Source organism: Rhincodon typus, chromosome 20, assembly GCF_021869965.1.
Source record: "Rhincodon typus isolate 14 chromosome 20, sRhiTyp1.1, whole genome shotgun sequence".
NCBI lineage: Eukaryota > Metazoa > Chordata > Chondrichthyes > Orectolobiformes > Rhincodontidae > Rhincodon > Rhincodon typus.
Genome location: NC_063351.1, coordinates 29,929,241 through 29,945,973, shown reverse-complemented (window position 1 = coordinate 29,945,973; position 16,733 = coordinate 29,929,241). Strand labels below are relative to the sequence as shown.

Below are 16,733 nucleotides of genomic sequence, written 5' to 3'. Positions count from 1 at the left end.
AAATGATTTTCTGATGAAGGGTCTAGGCCCGAAACGTCAGCCTTCCTGCTCCTATGATGCTGCTTGGCCTGCTGTGTTCATCCAGCTCTACACCTTGTTATCTCAGTTCAAGCTCAGTCTTGAGCGCAAATTTTACCTCAATGCCCGAAACATGATTAAATGATGCAATGAGTTGTTCCTGATTCCAAGATTGACCTTGCCGGACTTCTCATGCAATTCTGCCATATTTCTCACCATAGCCTATGTCATTCAGGCCCCTAAGATTCTGTCCATACCCCTTGTTTCCTGCCCTCTTGCACCCTTTCTTTCTCTTTATCTATTGCTCACACTCTTCCTCCCTCTCACTTACTGCCTACTCACTCAGTCCCATCTCTCACTCTCCCTCTTTCATGATCTTAAAACTATCCTCTGAAATGACCCTACTCAGTTTAAGGGACTGTTGATGATGAGCACTAAATGCTGACCCAGTCAGCAATGCCTACATCCCAGAAATGAATAAAACAATAACTCACCCTCCGTCCACGAGACTTGAATATTTTTGTGCCTTAGACTTTGTAGTATGTTTTCAATCTGTAACTGTTACCCCGGGCACGGTTGGTGCCACTGTTACTCCTTGGCCTCCACTGACTGTGCCACCATATTGTGTTCTCTCGGAGGACTGAGGACCAGAGTAGAAGTGCTAATGGAGAGGTCATGTGAGAATGTAATCCACAGAAGAGGAAATTTGTGGCAAACTAGGTGAAAGTGAAACTGGCAAGGTTAAATGGATATATCGTTTCTACTTTATTAACAGTGCTGTAGTAAACCTACATTTAAGGACTTGCTGTAATTAATTCAAGCACATTAGATCCAATTGGTTGAGACGGAAGACAACATGAAAACTTGTTTCAGAATGCATTCCACACAAGTTGAATTCATTAAATCCAAGGAGCTGCATTCAGCAAACAATGACTGAATCCAAGGGAGACTTTGCACCATTTACAATGAGGAAAAAATAAGCTAAACGATTCAGCCCACATTGGAACTGAAAATTGCTGCTGTAGGAAAAGTGAGACACCTCCCACATATTCTTTTCAAAACGGAAAGTTACATTCAGAATTGCTGAGAAGATGCCAAAAATGTTATCATGCAAATAGAGATGAAGAGAATGGACCCAATTAAAATAAGAACAAGGAAGTAAGCATCAGCTGATCCAAATTTGGAATGCATATTAAAACCGTAAGAACTAACAAGGTGACAACGGCCATTTATTAGCAAGAAATATTCTGATTTGTAATTATCCCCTGGGATGCACATTTATGATCATTAGTCAGGAAATAAATTCTCGTAGCAGTTCACGATACATTCTCTCAGAGTGGGAATCTTCATTGCACCTCAGTGACATTAGAGTGCAACCTTATGTGTTCACTGAAACATTATGCAGGAGCACAAATGTATTGAGACAGTCTCTTAAAACATTTGTCCAGTCCATTTGTAGAAAATATTACAAAGTTTGCTTCTAAAGTGCAAGAAAGAAAAACAGCAAATTCTGAAAATAGGTATTTCGGCTTTTCAGAAGTAAAAAGTGAACTAACCATTGGGCAAAGCCTCCCATTTCTACCCTGGGCGATGCTAGTAAAAATATTAACCTATGTTCTCTGGTAGAGCTATGTTTGTTCAGCATTTTCTATGATTACTGGTTGGCTTGCTATGATATTGCTCATAATGGGAGGACAGGTTCCATTGTATTCATCTTCGAAATAGAGAAGGGGATCTCTTGCATCAAAGCAGTTACTGCTAAACTCAAATACTTAACAATTGTGCAATGCAATGAAGGTTTAAGAGCTGGTAGAATAAAGTTTTATTCACTTTCTTCTTCAATGTGGACTAGGACAGAATTGGAATTGAGTTGCAGATGTAAAGTGTAGCAATATACTTTATTTCATACATTAAGAATGTCCCTTGTAATTGGTTATCTCATCTGAAAACTCCCTTGAGCATGTTCAGAAGTAGGAGTCACTTCCCACTCTCGCTATCACATAACTTAACTAGCTTTCTTGCATGTCTGCGCAGGAACTTCAGTAGGAAGCATATGGAGGCTCCTAAACCATTCAATTGGTATAACATCTGTAGGTTAGCCATCAGTAAGTGATTTAAAAACCTCTGTATGCATGGACGTTTTGGATTTTTGGAAGAATTTGCGCTGTTTTCCTATTTACTGTGTCATTTTACCTGTTCGAGGAGGAGTTCAACCCCAGCTACTATTGTCAATTCTTAACCAGCATTTGCCATTTCATTCTGATAGTTTTCTGAAAATTAAAATCATTTTTTTTCCAAAATATAAGATTCAAAATCGACATGTGTAGAAGGGAAGTTAGAAAGGAAAAGGGCTTGGAGCCCCAAAAGGCTACAAGAGACAATTAGTGTGCTGATTTAATGAAACCTTGACAATAAAAGGAAGAAGATTAGAATCTAAAAATGAAGCAGAATACATACCTAAATTGAAACAAAGAACTGTGAATGCTGGAAATCTGAAACAAAAACAGAAATTGTTGGAGATACTCTGCAGATCTGGCAGTATCTGTGGAGAGAAAGGAGGTTAACATTTTGGGTCGAGTGACCCTTCTTGAGAACTGGTGCAGTGGTAATATCACTGGTCTAATAATCTAGAACTCCAGACTAATGGTCTGGGATCATAAGTTTGAATTCTATTATTGCAGACAGTGAAATTTCCATTTAACAAAAATATGTAATTAAAGTCTGGCTTGATGGTAACCAGGTAACCACTGGTTGTTTAAAAAAAAATGGTCCACTAATGTACTGTAGGGAAGGAACTTATCCTTCTTACCTCGTCTGGCTTCCATGTGATTCCAGGCCCATGGCAATGCAGTTAACTTCCCTCAGAAATGGCTCAGCATGCTACTTATTGTAGGGCAATTAGGAGTGGGCAATAAATGTCTACTAGCTTAACCAGTGCGGACCACATTCCATGAACCAATAAAAAAAACTTGTTAATGATGATATTTGTACAAGTGTACATTGGTGGATGGGTAATGAAGCAACGTATTGTTGAAAGAAATAAGGAAAACTGCAGACATTTGCTCATAAATGATTTTTTTCTCAGCTGGAATATCACAGGGATCGGTTAAAATGATTTTTCCCTGTTTATATTTGTCAACATGTATATTTAAATAACCATATCTGTTGCCAAAGCTTTTAATTTATTTGTGTAAAATTGATGTAACAGTCACTAAGCAAGAATCGTGATTATCTCCCCATAGCCCTACCAGACCTAGGTCTGCTGTCATTAGAGAGAAACAACTGGTGGTGAGGACTATGCCTCAAGTAAGGGCAGAGATTGAGAAGGAGAGTTCTTTGTTGAACCCATGCTGTTCACATCACTCTGCATCACAAACCAACCATCCATCCAGCCAGCTGAGCTAACCAACCTGACTCTCACAATGTGGGAATCTTGGTTTTAGTATTGATTAAGGCATCATAAATGATAAGAAATCTGACCAAATAAATGTACGGAGGGTTCACGATCAAGCATTGATTTTATAGCTAATTTTGTAAATTCTAGTGTTGGTGATCCACACATTCAACCACATCAACCAGTACTTGAAGCACTTAACATCACCAAGATTCTGTGTGAGTTTTAGAACATCCACCAAGACATGTATTACTACTTTGTAGAACAGTGTGATAGTGGACAGTAATGTTGGATAAGGTTTGCAAGGATCCTCTCTGTCTTTTGATAGGCTCGGTTGTAAATATTATGTGCAAAAATTTCTAAGGGTTTTTGATAAGTGGAACACAGTAAAATTCACTATACTTCTTCATCTACAGGAATGGTCTCCTACTCACAACCTGAGGAGTTTGCGTAGAAAACAGTTAGCAGTCCGAGAAGCCATGGCCAGACAAACTGTTGGTTCCGATGCAGAAGCCAGTAACATTGAGTCGCCCATGATCAGGTAACTTAGAAAGGGATGATTGGATACTGCTGACATTGGTTAGTTTGTTGTTGCAACACTCTTCTAGTATGGGTTATAGTGGGGTAGCAGATAGGGGCCAGAAAAGGACACTGCTTTGTCAGCATGCCTGTGCCTATTCACATAATCTGTGTATAACACTAGTGAACTTCTGAAACAAAATTTCTCTCCTCAGTGAAAGCATCTTTGTCAACTGTTCTTGTGGCAGAATGGTATCTTGCTAGGTAAAAAATGAAGGGCGATCAGATTAATTTTGATTCCCTCTGATTCTGGTTTATCACTTTTCTTCATTTATATAAGGAATGATGGTCCCAGTGTGTACTTTTTTCAAGTGATTTGTCATTTAAGTCAATTAACTCATGCATCATATATCAGTATGAAAGAAAAGACCAAGCTATATTGATTATGAATTGAATAAACCTGATATTTTACTTTTCCAGTTTGCTGCAGGAAGCAGAAAGTAAAGCTGAAATTAGTCATAACATTTCTGCACGTGAGCACTTTATATTTACTGACAACGATGGACAGGTCTTCCATCTCACTGTAGAAGGAAACTTGGTGAAGGACGGGGCCAGAATTCCTCCAGATGTAAGTACAATGAAGGATAGTTCCCGCTGTGAACTAATGGATTTGTTTTGCATACCAGCTGAAGTGCAATCAAATTGTACAACCTACCAAATGGCCTGTGAGTAGAAATGACAATTAACCACCTGGTGCAAATAAAGCATGTGCAAAATCTTTTTCTTTTATTAATAGCAATACGTAGATAATTTGAATTAGTTGATTGATTTAGAATCAATTAATAGTATTGAGTGAATTTAGATTTTTAGTTTTTTATAATTGAAATAAAAAGTGCATATTAAATATAGAGATGCAGTGCTGGGTTAATATTCTCCTAAATACAGCCATAAGAATTAAGAGCAGGAGTAGCTGACTTGACCGCTCAGGCCTGCTCTGCCTTTCATTAAGATTAGGGTGGATCTAACTGATCTCCGTTTCCACCTAGCTCTGATAATCTTTTGCTCCCTTGTCAAGAATCTATCTACCTCTGCCTTGAAAATATTAAAGGATGCAACTTCCACTGCCTTTTGAGGAAGAGAATTACAAAAGCTCTCAACATTATGCGACAAAAGATTTTTACATAACTGTTTTAAATAGGAGACTCCTTATTTTGCTGTAGTGACCCCTAGTGACTCCCCCACAAAATGAAGCATTCTTCCACAGGCAACCTGCCAAGACCCCTCAGAATTTCATGTTTCAATCAAGTTGCCTCCTACTCTTCTAAACTCCAGTAGATAAAGGCTAGCCTGTCTAACTTTTCCTCAAATGAGCTTTTACTATCCGCAATAACCTTTGATATGGCATCTCATCAAGTGCCATCTGGAAATCCAGACGCAGTACACCTAAAATTCAGGGTGCCACAGTGTGAATGATGAATGAACTGAAAAAAATTATAATACAATGTAATCATTGCTGGTTTTCTGAAGTTGGGTATAAAGTTGGACTGAAGGGCCTATTTCTGTGCTATATGACACTATGACTCTATAATTCTTACTAGACAGATCAGAGCTGTTATTCATCATTCCACTGCAAGTTTTGTCCTGCTAATACTTTTGTTGTATCTCGAGGGAGCAATTGCTAAGTAAGAAATCCTGCAGTGCGTGGTGACTAGCTTGGGCTGAGTGGGGTCTTTGCTTGTTTGAATCTTGATGTTGTGTTCAGTTCTGTGCTGGGTTTTGCTTTCCAGTTTAATACTGTTGAGTTCCACCATTCAAAATTGATTTGATGTTTGGAAGCTGTTTTCAGCACTTTTATTTGATTAAGTATTTGGTCACCATTGAGGAAACACTGCTATAAGAATTGACCTTTAAAAGAAGCAGCCCGACCAAGTTCAAATAGTCAAAACTCAGTGACAGAAAAATATAATTGAAATTAGAAGTGAAATAAATCAACTTCAAAAGACTGAGTTGCAAGGGCTTTGCTGAACCAGTGCTTTCAGTACTGACTGTATCAAGAAAGACATCCTTTAGATCTTTCCACAAAAACAGAAGTTGCTGAAAAAGCTCAGCAGGTCGAGCAACATCTGTGAAGAAATATCAGAGGTAACATTTTGGGTCCGGGAACCCTTTCTCAGAACACCTGATTTTTCCAGCAACTTCTGTTTTTGTTCCTGATTTACAGTATCTGCAGTTCTTTCGGTTTTTCTTCAGATCTCTCCTCTTTGTTGACTATGTTAATTCTTGGATTAATTTCAACATTGGCATACACCAAATCACAATTTTATTTGGAATTAAGTGGTTAAGTTTTTCTGGTCTACTGTGGTGAAGTTAGGTTCAGTATATGATTTCAAACAAAATCCGTTGTGTTTTTACTGAAAGGTTCGCCATGTTTTCTTGCTGTCACCCCATTTTAAAGTCTTAGAATTTGGGCGTTGCCAAGATGTTAAATGTGGATGTTGGTGGTGGCTTCAATTGCTGAGTGGGGCCTGTGAGGCTGACTTTCAGCTGCTGAGTAAGGCAGGGTGAGGAGAAGTCGTGTCATAGAGTAATACAGCGCGGAAACAGACTTTTCAGTCCAACTCATCCGTGCTGACCAGACGTCCCAATCTACCTAGTCCCATTTGCCAGCATTTGGCCCATATCACTCTAAACCCTTCCTATTCATATACCTATCCAGATGCCTTTTAAATATTGTAATTGTACCCGCCTCCACCACTTCCTCTGGCAGCTCATTCCATACACGCACCATCCTCTGCGTGAAAAAGTTACCTGTCGGGTCCTTTTTGAATCTTTCCCCTATAAACTTATCTCCTCGAGTGTTGGACTCTCCCAACTAGAAAAAACACCTTGGCTATTCACCCTATCCATGCCCCTCATGATTGTATAAGGTCATCCCTCAGTCTCTGATGTTCCAGGAAAAAATTGCCCCAGCTATTCAGCCTCTCCTTGTAGCTGAAACCCTCCAGTCCCAGCATCATCTTTGTAAATGTTTTCTGCACCTTGTCAAGTTCGACTTGAGAGGGTGCAGAATTGTACGCGATATTCCAAAAGTGGGCTCACCCATGTCTCGTATAGCCACAACATAACATTCCAATTCCTATACTCATTGTTCTGACCAATGAAGGCAAGTGTGCCAAAGTCCTTCTTTACCACCCTGTCTACCTGAGACTCCACTTTCCAAGAACTATGCACCTGCACCCCAATGTCTCTTTGTTGGCAATGCTCCCGAGACCCCTACCATTAACTGTATAGGCCCTGCCTTGGTTTGCCTTACCAAAATGCAACACCCCACATTTATCTAAATTAAACCCCAACTGCCATTCCTTTGCCCATTGGTCCCATTGTACCCTGAGATAATCATCTTCACTGTCGACTTCACCATCTATTTTGGTGTCATCTGCAAATTTACTAACCATATCTCCTATCTTCACCTTTAATTTATTTATATAAATGATGATAAACAGTGGACTCAGCGCTGATCCTTATGCCACACCACTGGTCACAGGCCTCCAGTTCAGAGAACAACCCTCCACCACCATTCTCTGTCTCCTGCCTTCAAGCCAACTTTCTATCCAATTGGCTAGCTCCCCCACCGGATCCCATGTGATCTAACCTTACTAACTAGTCTACCATGCAGAACCTTGTTGAACGCTTTGCAGAAGTCCACACAGACAACATCGACCGCTCTGCCGCCTTCAATCTTCTTTGTCACCTCTTCAAAAAACTCAAGCAAGTTAGTGAGACACGATTTCCCATGCATGCTGACTATCCCCGATCAGTCCTTGCCTTTCCAAATGCACATAAATCTTGTCCCTCAGAATCCCCTCCAATAACTTACCCACCACTGATGTAAGGCTCACTGGTCTATAGTTCCCTGGCTTTTCCTTACAGCCTTTCTGAAATAATGGCACCACATTAGCCAAACGCCAGTCTTCTGGCATGTCACTCATGGCTATTGATGATACAAATATCTCACCAAAGAGTAAGTAGCAGGAGTGATGAGCATGGAGAGCAAGAGCAAAAACTGGAATTTTTAAGAAAGGAAACACCTTTTGGTGGGCTTTTTTTTTTCAGTAATATTTAAGACTCAAAGATCTGTCCATTACATCATGCCCACCATTACAAAAAATCCAAAGATTTAATAGGATCCATTACTGATCAGTCCAAATTCCACAGCAGCCAATACTCCCACACATCTTGCAAGCCTAAAATCCCTGTGTGTCAACCTATAGGAGTTGTGATCCACCGAGTTCAAAACCCTGGCTTGCAAGCTGAATAATTGTTAAGTAATAATTCAGTTTTTGAATGTACTGCTATAAACTACCTCAGCACTTGTATACTGCTATCTTCAGCAATGTTATTTGTAACTACCACCACCTTCCCAGGGGCAACTTTGGATAGGCAATAAATGCTGACTTGGTTGTTGAAGCCCCTCATGTCCCATGAATGAATAAAAATGTACTTATCAGGCTGAAATGCTTCATATCATGATTAGCTGCTTGTTTCTTTACAGTATAATTAATTGCAAAACATCAACAAGTTCCCAGGATGTTTTTAATGAATTGCTGTTACATTTGTAGATATCTCTCTGTATAAAAACATACACTTGCAACCTGCTTTTGACATGCAGCACTTGGGTTTCTGTATAAGAAATGCTTAATGCCAAACTCTTCACTGTATAGTATTCACCGCATTCATTTTGTGCAATGTGTAGCATTTTTGTTAGATGCTGATGTTTCAGAGATCCATGCTTGATATGTGAATTTATGAATTAATGCATTATTTGAAAATAAGCTTCATTGGAAAGTTTAATTCCATTTAAATGCATTAGTACAGATATTACTAATGGGCTTCACCTTCATATTTTTGAAGCGGCTGCCTGATATGACCAGCATAATTGTACCTTGAATGTGAATGACTCTGGGATTCATTACTATTGCTATTAATTATTGCATGGTTGCGTTCTGTTTTTTATGTCTGTGCTGTGTTCCATGATTGATTGAGAAAATGTTGATGTGTAAATCAGCATCTCATTTGAAATAACTTTCTCAATCTCGTAGTGGGTAGCTGCCAAGTTACCATGCCAAATGTTGCACAATTAAAGTGATCTGAGAAAACACTGGGAATCCTTGAGTGTAGCTTTGGTAATAATCCCAATGATCTTAACTTGCTAAGATGTATTAAACTTTGTTAGAGGCCTTTTGTGTATCTAAGCAAAGTTAAAAGTTTCTCTCCAAGTAATAAGATATATTCCCTTATGTGTGAAGTAAATAAATCCTTTCAATTTAAAAAAAAGTTTTTTAATTTTAAAATGTACTGCAGACCGTGCTTAAATAAAGCTGTCTTTAAGCTAAAATCCCACAGTACACAAGTGCTGATGCAATGTGGTCAACACATGATTGATTTCAACAGAAATTACTCCAGATTCTGTAAACTATCTAAACCAGCAGAAATCGTAAGTTTAACTTTTACAGTGTGTTTGCAGTATATGTACCAAAATGCTGCTGTAATATGTTTTTGTTTTCTATTTAATGTGTTGAAATGAAATTGCAGGGAAGCATGGGAACCATTACATCCCTTGCTTGGAAAGCAGACTACCTAATACTAGGTGATGTTGATGGGAATGTGAACTTCTGGGATTTAAAAGCTCGAGTTTCAAGGTAAAAGATCTTAAACAATCTGGGATGTTGCATTTTGTAATAAAACATTTGACTATCCTAAGACGGTCTGGTGTTCTGGCATTTTAATGTTTGAGATTCTGTAGCGTTGGTTTGAAGATTAACTTTTGGAGTTTGTGGTTGGCTTAAGGCACAAACTATTTGGATACAAATCTCAGCTACATCATTGTTGTACTATGTGTTGACCTTATATCTAGAAAAAGATGAGATGTTGAGCTCATTATTAAATTTCTTACACTGCATTAGAATTTGATAGGATTCCATTTATTGCTGTATTTGTTTAATAGAGGAATTCCCACTCATCGTGGATGTGTAAAGAAGATCCGGTTTGCTCCTGGAAAGGGAAACCTGAAGCTGCTGATCATGTTTAATGATGGGGCAGAAGTTTGGGAGACCATAGAGGTAATAAAGCTGTAGATTAATCTTCCCCTATTCCTGTTAGAAGGTGCTTCTTATGATTAAAGTGTACATTGTGCCATTTAAGTTCTAACTTGCAATGTTTCCTATATTGTCATTAAATTATGTTAAACTTCTCTCACTTTTTCACATTGTCACATTATTGATTTAATCAAATGCATATTGTGGGATAAAAATAATTAAATAACTAACTGCATTTAAAAAAGTATAATTAATTAATTTACAATATTCTGTTTTAAGGTTCAGATGGTAAGCAGCATAAGGACTGGCCGAAATATCAACTACAAGATTCTTGATATCGATTGGTGCAGCTCTGATAAAGTGGTTCTAGCTTCAGATGATGGCTGTATCCGAGTCCTGGAAGTTGCAATGAAATCAGCAAGTTACAGAATAGATGAACAAAACTTAACAGGTGTGAATATGCATATAAGTGTGTAAGTATATTGTGACTGTGTCCTGCGTAGCTGTTAAAAGGTCTGATCAAATATTGTTGTGGTAATTTTTCTTTCAAAAGGATTGAATTATATTTGATAAATGTATACATGTGTCAGTTTGTACTGCAGATTTTGTTGAATTTAATGGAAAGCTCAATCAGTAAATAGAAATAGTACAGCTAGAAAAATATAATTTCTGAGAAATAATGAACAGCAATTTCATATTTTCCTTCCTCAGGTCCTGAACATTATTGTTATCCATCCCCTTGCTCATCTTAGTTATCTCCTACTGTTTGAGGCCCATCAATTTTGCTTCACATCTAGAGCACTAATCCCAAATCACAAGCAACATTCTTTGTTCACCAAAATTAATCTTTCCGTATACTTCTCATATCTACAATTTTCAGGGTAGAACATAAGGAGTGAGGTCTCATTTCATCATTGACCCTCCTACATTCAATATCAACTTGTTGTCCATGATTGACATTAGTTGTACAACCAGTATCCATATGTGTGCCAACAACATAGAACATGGAACAGTACAGCACAGTACAGGCCCTTCAGCCCACAATGTTGTGCTGAACTTTTACCCTAAACCTAAGGTCTATCTAACCTCCACCCCTACCTTATACTATCATCCATATGCCTATCTAATAGCTGCTTAAATGCCCCTAATGAGGCCGACTCCACTACCCTCTCTGGCAATGCATTCCACACCCCTATCACACTCTGAGTAAAGAACTTATCTTTGACATCTCCCCTATATCTGCCTCCACTCTCTTTAAAGCTACGCCCCCTCGTAATAGCTACCTCCACCCTAGGAAAAACAGCTCTCCTATTAAGCAACCCTGATTCCAATATCAAGCTACAGAACTTTGTACAGACAACTTCTACAAGTTGTAAGGCTTAACTTTGTTAAGCCAGAACTTTATACAGTTCACTTGAAGTCGTCCTATTTGGCCTTGATCAGAATCTCTGCAACTAGGCATCTGATGCTGCCTGTCACCCTGAGTGCCCATTTAGGTCTAACTTGAGCAGGGCTTCAAAGCTAAATCCAATCCATCACTCTTGCCACTTCTACCTCTGTATCCTTTCTTGGTGCCATTTCTGCTGAAACAATTATTCATGCCTTTGCTACCTGTGGACTGTACATTTCCAATGTGATCTTTGTAACTTTGAGGAAGAAGGAAACCCATCTTCTTAAATCATACGTTTAAATCTTATGGTTAGTTACTGTGGTATTTAGTCACTGGAGTGTGTTCACAAGAGGCTGTAGATGTTTTCCAACAGCAGAACGCAAGTTTATTCGACAAAATTTTAAAAAGGCAAAGCAATGTAAGTCAGTTAGGACGCTCTTAAAACAAATAACAAAAAAACTTACTCAAGCTATCTTTTTACAAGTACTGAATTCTAGAGAAATTTCACTCCTATACCAATTCTAACTGACTCTTTTCAGTCTCTTTCATTAGATTGTGAAGACAATTTTATGATTCTTTTCTGAAACCACTTACAAAAACCTTGCACAATTCTGATGTCCACCCTATGTTCTATGTTGTTGGCACACATATGGATACTGGTTGTACAATTAATGTCAATCATGGACAGCAAATGTTAGAACATTTTCAGTTCTAACAACTTGAAGATTTCAAATCAAACTTTCCTGGCTTGCAAACTTCACAGAATAAAGTCACTTCGGCTATGGTGATTGGAACCCTCAACTTGCTTCTCCTGTTGAGAGAAACTTTTCGCCCTTGTGAACTGAGACCCTGAATTGTCTACTCTTGTAGTCAAAACTTAACGAATGGCATTCTGTTCGGATGTAAAAATAATGAATATATAAAAAGTCCATCCATTAACACTACAGGGGTCTCACAGGCACCTGACTGCAGTCACAAGCTTTATTGAAATTGATACTTTCAGGCCACTGTTTAAATGTTTTCCTGACCATTTTTTAAAAACAAATTACCTTCACAAGGTACATCAATCTGACTGTATTTTAAAAACCAGATACCAAAATGGATGAAATAAGTTTATGGTTGTCTCCTTGGATGTGGTAAATTTTGATAATAACTGACCTATCCCATTCACTGTGTCTGAAATAGGTTTGATGTGCCTCAAGTCTAATGTGTAGTCAGCGGCCTGTTTCCTCAGTGTGAATGAGTCTGCAACCTGTAAATTACTAGTTTATTTAAATATGTTTTCATGTTTTTGTGGCTATGAAGGATGGAGTGGACCTTCTTAGGTGACATTTGTTAGACTTCTGTGTCAGCTAACTTGACTATATATTCTAATCTGTGCAAGATGGAAGCGCTATACCAGAGACACACACTTGTTTCTGTGCAAGTAGTGGTTAACTAGTGGGCATGCAATAATCTTATGTGAGGGGAATCCATTGAATTGAAGTGCAGACATAATATAACAATGTCCTTTATTATAGATGTGTTTCTTCATTGATGGAGTAAGCTTTTCTAAGAAGGGTATTGGAAACTGATTGGAGGGTGAAGGCATTGTGAAAAGACTGGTACTTCAAGTATTTGTAGTAATGAGTGTACTTGCAGTAAATTTAATACCACTATGAGATTCAAAATAATATAGAAAGTTATTGTTCTGTCTCCATGGTATAATTAAGATATGGATGTTGACTGTTATCACGTTGTCGGAAACTATGACGTTCTTTCCTATAATGTTGCCCTGTGACAGAAGGTAATTGACATATTGAAGCCAGGGTTTAGGTTGAAAGAGTGAAAGTTAATGTCGTCATACTTCCAGGAGACTAAAGCCTACTGTTTCATTAGAGAGAGTCAACAGCTGGTGAGTTTAACCTGAGAGTCATTACACCTCAGGCAAGGGATGAGGTTGAGAAGCTGGGCTTTCATGGTAAGCTCTGTCAATATGTTAATTAAACCCAAAGCAACGGCACCACTCTATCACAACCAACCATCAAACCATCTGAGCTAACTGACCTCCATTTTAGGTTAAAAAAGAGCTGATTGAAGTGCTACTTGTTAAACTCTTAAATAAAGACCTTATTGATTGGTTACACTGAAGTTCCCATAGTAGCACTGTTTGTTTGTTTGGAGTAGGAGCCCTATAACTGGAATGGTGCTGAGTGTAGGCAAATCAGTAGAAGATCATAAATTTGATCCAGTGGTATTGCAGTTCCTTTGGTTAAGGCAAAGTTATCTTTCAAACATTTGATGTTATGACGAGCTTCTGGGCTCAGTATTTTGGTGACTAGTTACTTGACAGCAAAACTGACTGTTCTGTTCGTTAAGTGGCATATAGTTTGCTATATCTTCTTAATGAAATGTCTAGAACAAAATCCTGTCCATATTCCCTTCATCCAATATATAGAACTATCTGATCCAGTTATTTCTCCAGGTGATGGCATATGCTGTACAAAATCTTGAGGGCCATAAAATTCCCAAAGGAACTCTTAAGTTTAATAACAGCTGTTTTCAAAGCAAAATTTTACATGGTAGAAAAGTATTCCTTAATTTACTGCTATCAGTATGGAAACTTCAGACACCCATTTTAAATTTTATTAAATGTGATGTGTTTTTAAGTGATAGTTGCTGTCTTTCTAGACCTGACCATTAAATATATGTTGCAATCAAACTAACTTTATTTTAAGTTAGCAAAAGTTTGGCATCACAATCTGCAAATTAGCAAAACAATCTGTAATAGCTATGCACCTTTATAGTCCAATATTCAGAATTAACATAAGGTAAAAATGGGTAATACTAGCTGCGGTTGAATACCCTACGGAGCGCATCAAGTGGCAAATGCAGCCAAAACTAATCTCTCAAATTTCTGAGCAGCCTTCTAGAAGTTGATGGTACTATGGATCATCAAATCTTATTTAAACTTTACTAGGGATTCCAATTCCTCTCTTTTGAAGACCTATATTTGGAACTGCTTTAAAAACCGTTCTGTTACAGACTGCCTCAATAACTGCGCATGTCCTGTAAGTTTACTCTCCTAATGCTGCACATCTCTCTGTTCTTAAGATTGCACAACCCTGGTCCCCTTCCCTAGTAATCCTGATCCATCTTTCTTATTATTACTTGATTGTGGATCAATGTTCCATGTATGTTACCTCTGCTGAGAAAATAACTGCTTCAGGTCTCGTACTGAGCTCCTAGTATTATCGCTTTGACTTCATTGTTTCCTTTCTTCATTTTTTAGTTGAAGTGCTCCTCTTGTGTTTATGGGCTATGAGTTAATAAGTACCTTTTTTAAATAATGAAGATAAAATGTGTATAAATCATTGATTCATTTATTATATAAGGTGCCAAAGAATCTATATTTTTGCACAGAATTTAATTGAGCAGATGTTAGAACTTGGTGTTAAGGTGCTGCAGATTTCTGTCAAAAGGTAATGGAAGATTGTGATAGTGCAACATTTTAAATGCATCTGTAAAGACTTATTTTCCTCCGCGTTAAGTACTCAAAATAAACACTGAACCTAAGTGGTGTTACTTGCAGACTATCAAATTGCTTTGACTCAATCAAACATAATTTTATGGGGACGGACAATTAATACTGGCATAATAGTGACATCTACATCCTATGAATGAATTTAAAATAAGTCATTCTTCCATGTACTTGCAATTATGGTTTTTAGTTGACAGTTATTGCAGTGTACACAATCATAAATTATTCCTTGACATTTTTGACTAAGCAACTAAATTACCATTCTTTATGATTGGTAAGTGTCAAAGTGCTATTGCAATTTCGTTATTTTTGTTTGCAAATAATGCACACTTGACCATAATTACTGACACAAATAGTAATCCATTTATACCCGAGATTGGCAGTCTGATGATTGTTAATTCTCATCATATTACATTAATGATTCTTCTTATGTGCAGCCTCAACTCCACCTACTGATGGAATCCTACCACCACAGCAAACATTTTCCATTATTTTTCTGTTCATTCTTCTCAGGTCTAGGATAGAAGCAGTTGGTTACACTTAAATGGAGAAGTATGTTTATGCTGCAGATTTTATCAACATTTCCAGCACAGTAATGAAAATCTCTCTCTTTCTCCCCTCTGACTGTTGTAGTATTTGAATGAAATTGGAACATTTGTAAAACATTTTTCTGTTGTTTAACTTCTGTAAAGTTCCTCATAAAAACCATAGAATTTTTTTTAGCTTTTGTATTTTAACATTAGATGTTTTAATGGTAAACTTCTTTTGTTCTAAATGTAATATTTTCACTGTTCCCAATCTATTTTCTCCTTTTACTGTTTTGATTTGTTTTGCATGAAATGCTATGAGCAGCTGTTTTTATGTGTGCACTCAGTTCTCTTAAAATCTGATTAAATACTGTTTTTATTCAAAAGGCATTCTTGCTAAACCTCAACTCTTGGTCTTCTGGCTGAGACTTGTCACTTGCTGTTTTTCCAGTATGCTCAACAGAGTGGACATCTTTACATTACTACATGTTGAAATGTCCTTTTGATGTTATTTCTTTATTTCACATGTATTTTACATACCAGAATTGCTTCTATTTTAAGCTTACATGCTCACCTTACCCCTTCCTTTGTTCATTGTTAGTACTGCCTCAGATTATTACAGTCAGTTTTAGTACCTTCTGCACTTTCTTCCTTATATTTCACGATGACTTGCTGCTCTTCTAACAAGAACTTGGTTCCTATTGCCCTCCTAACTTGACATAACTTCCAGTGAAACTTTCACAGATTAATAATTACATGGGTAATGGCTTTGCAACTAATTAAGGTCGTGTTTTAGTGAGAATTTTGAGATCTTTGTATCATGTACAGAATAGTTACCTTATTTTCAATTATTTCTTGGCATAGATCTACTTTGGTGCCCCTACCTCCTCCTTCCCAGATCTTGTCTTGCATTGAAAGCTTTCCTATTGCACCAGCCATGGAATGGGCAACATTCCCTGGATATTATGAATATGTAAGTACATACTAATTCTAACCTTTTCATTTGAAACCTGGGATGTCAATATCTTATGTGACCTTGCAATTGTGCATTGCATGTGCAGCAATGCACGTTGCTGTGAGCATTCTTACTAATAATGACTAAGAATTTTCACTGAATATGTGGCATCCTATTGTTAAAGTCACTAAGATCTGGTAATTTCTGCATAGCATAATTTATATAAAATTTAAATTCATGTTCAACTGCTGTTTGTTGCTGAAATAGTAGTAATGTGTGTTGAATAGTAGATATTAACTCTCTTTATTTTCTGCA

General features: G+C 37.6%; 1 protein-coding gene across 1 annotated transcript in view; it reads left to right on the top strand.

Moving 5' to 3' along the window:
- The window catches only part of wdr11 (WD repeat domain 11), a 110,508-nt gene that overhangs the window by 69,978 nt on the left and 23,797 nt on the right, over positions 1–16,733 (top strand). The window contains exons 4-10 of the mRNA XM_048609198.1: positions 3,563–3,630; positions 3,829–3,953; positions 4,412–4,559; positions 9,524–9,630; positions 9,936–10,050; positions 10,306–10,477; positions 16,328–16,436. Coding sequence (XP_048465155.1) covers positions 3,563–3,630; positions 3,829–3,953; positions 4,412–4,559; positions 9,524–9,630; positions 9,936–10,050; positions 10,306–10,477; positions 16,328–16,436 — 844 coding nt within the window. The remainder of the gene's footprint in view (positions 1–3,562; positions 3,631–3,828; positions 3,954–4,411; positions 4,560–9,523; positions 9,631–9,935; positions 10,051–10,305; positions 10,478–16,327; positions 16,437–16,733) is intronic.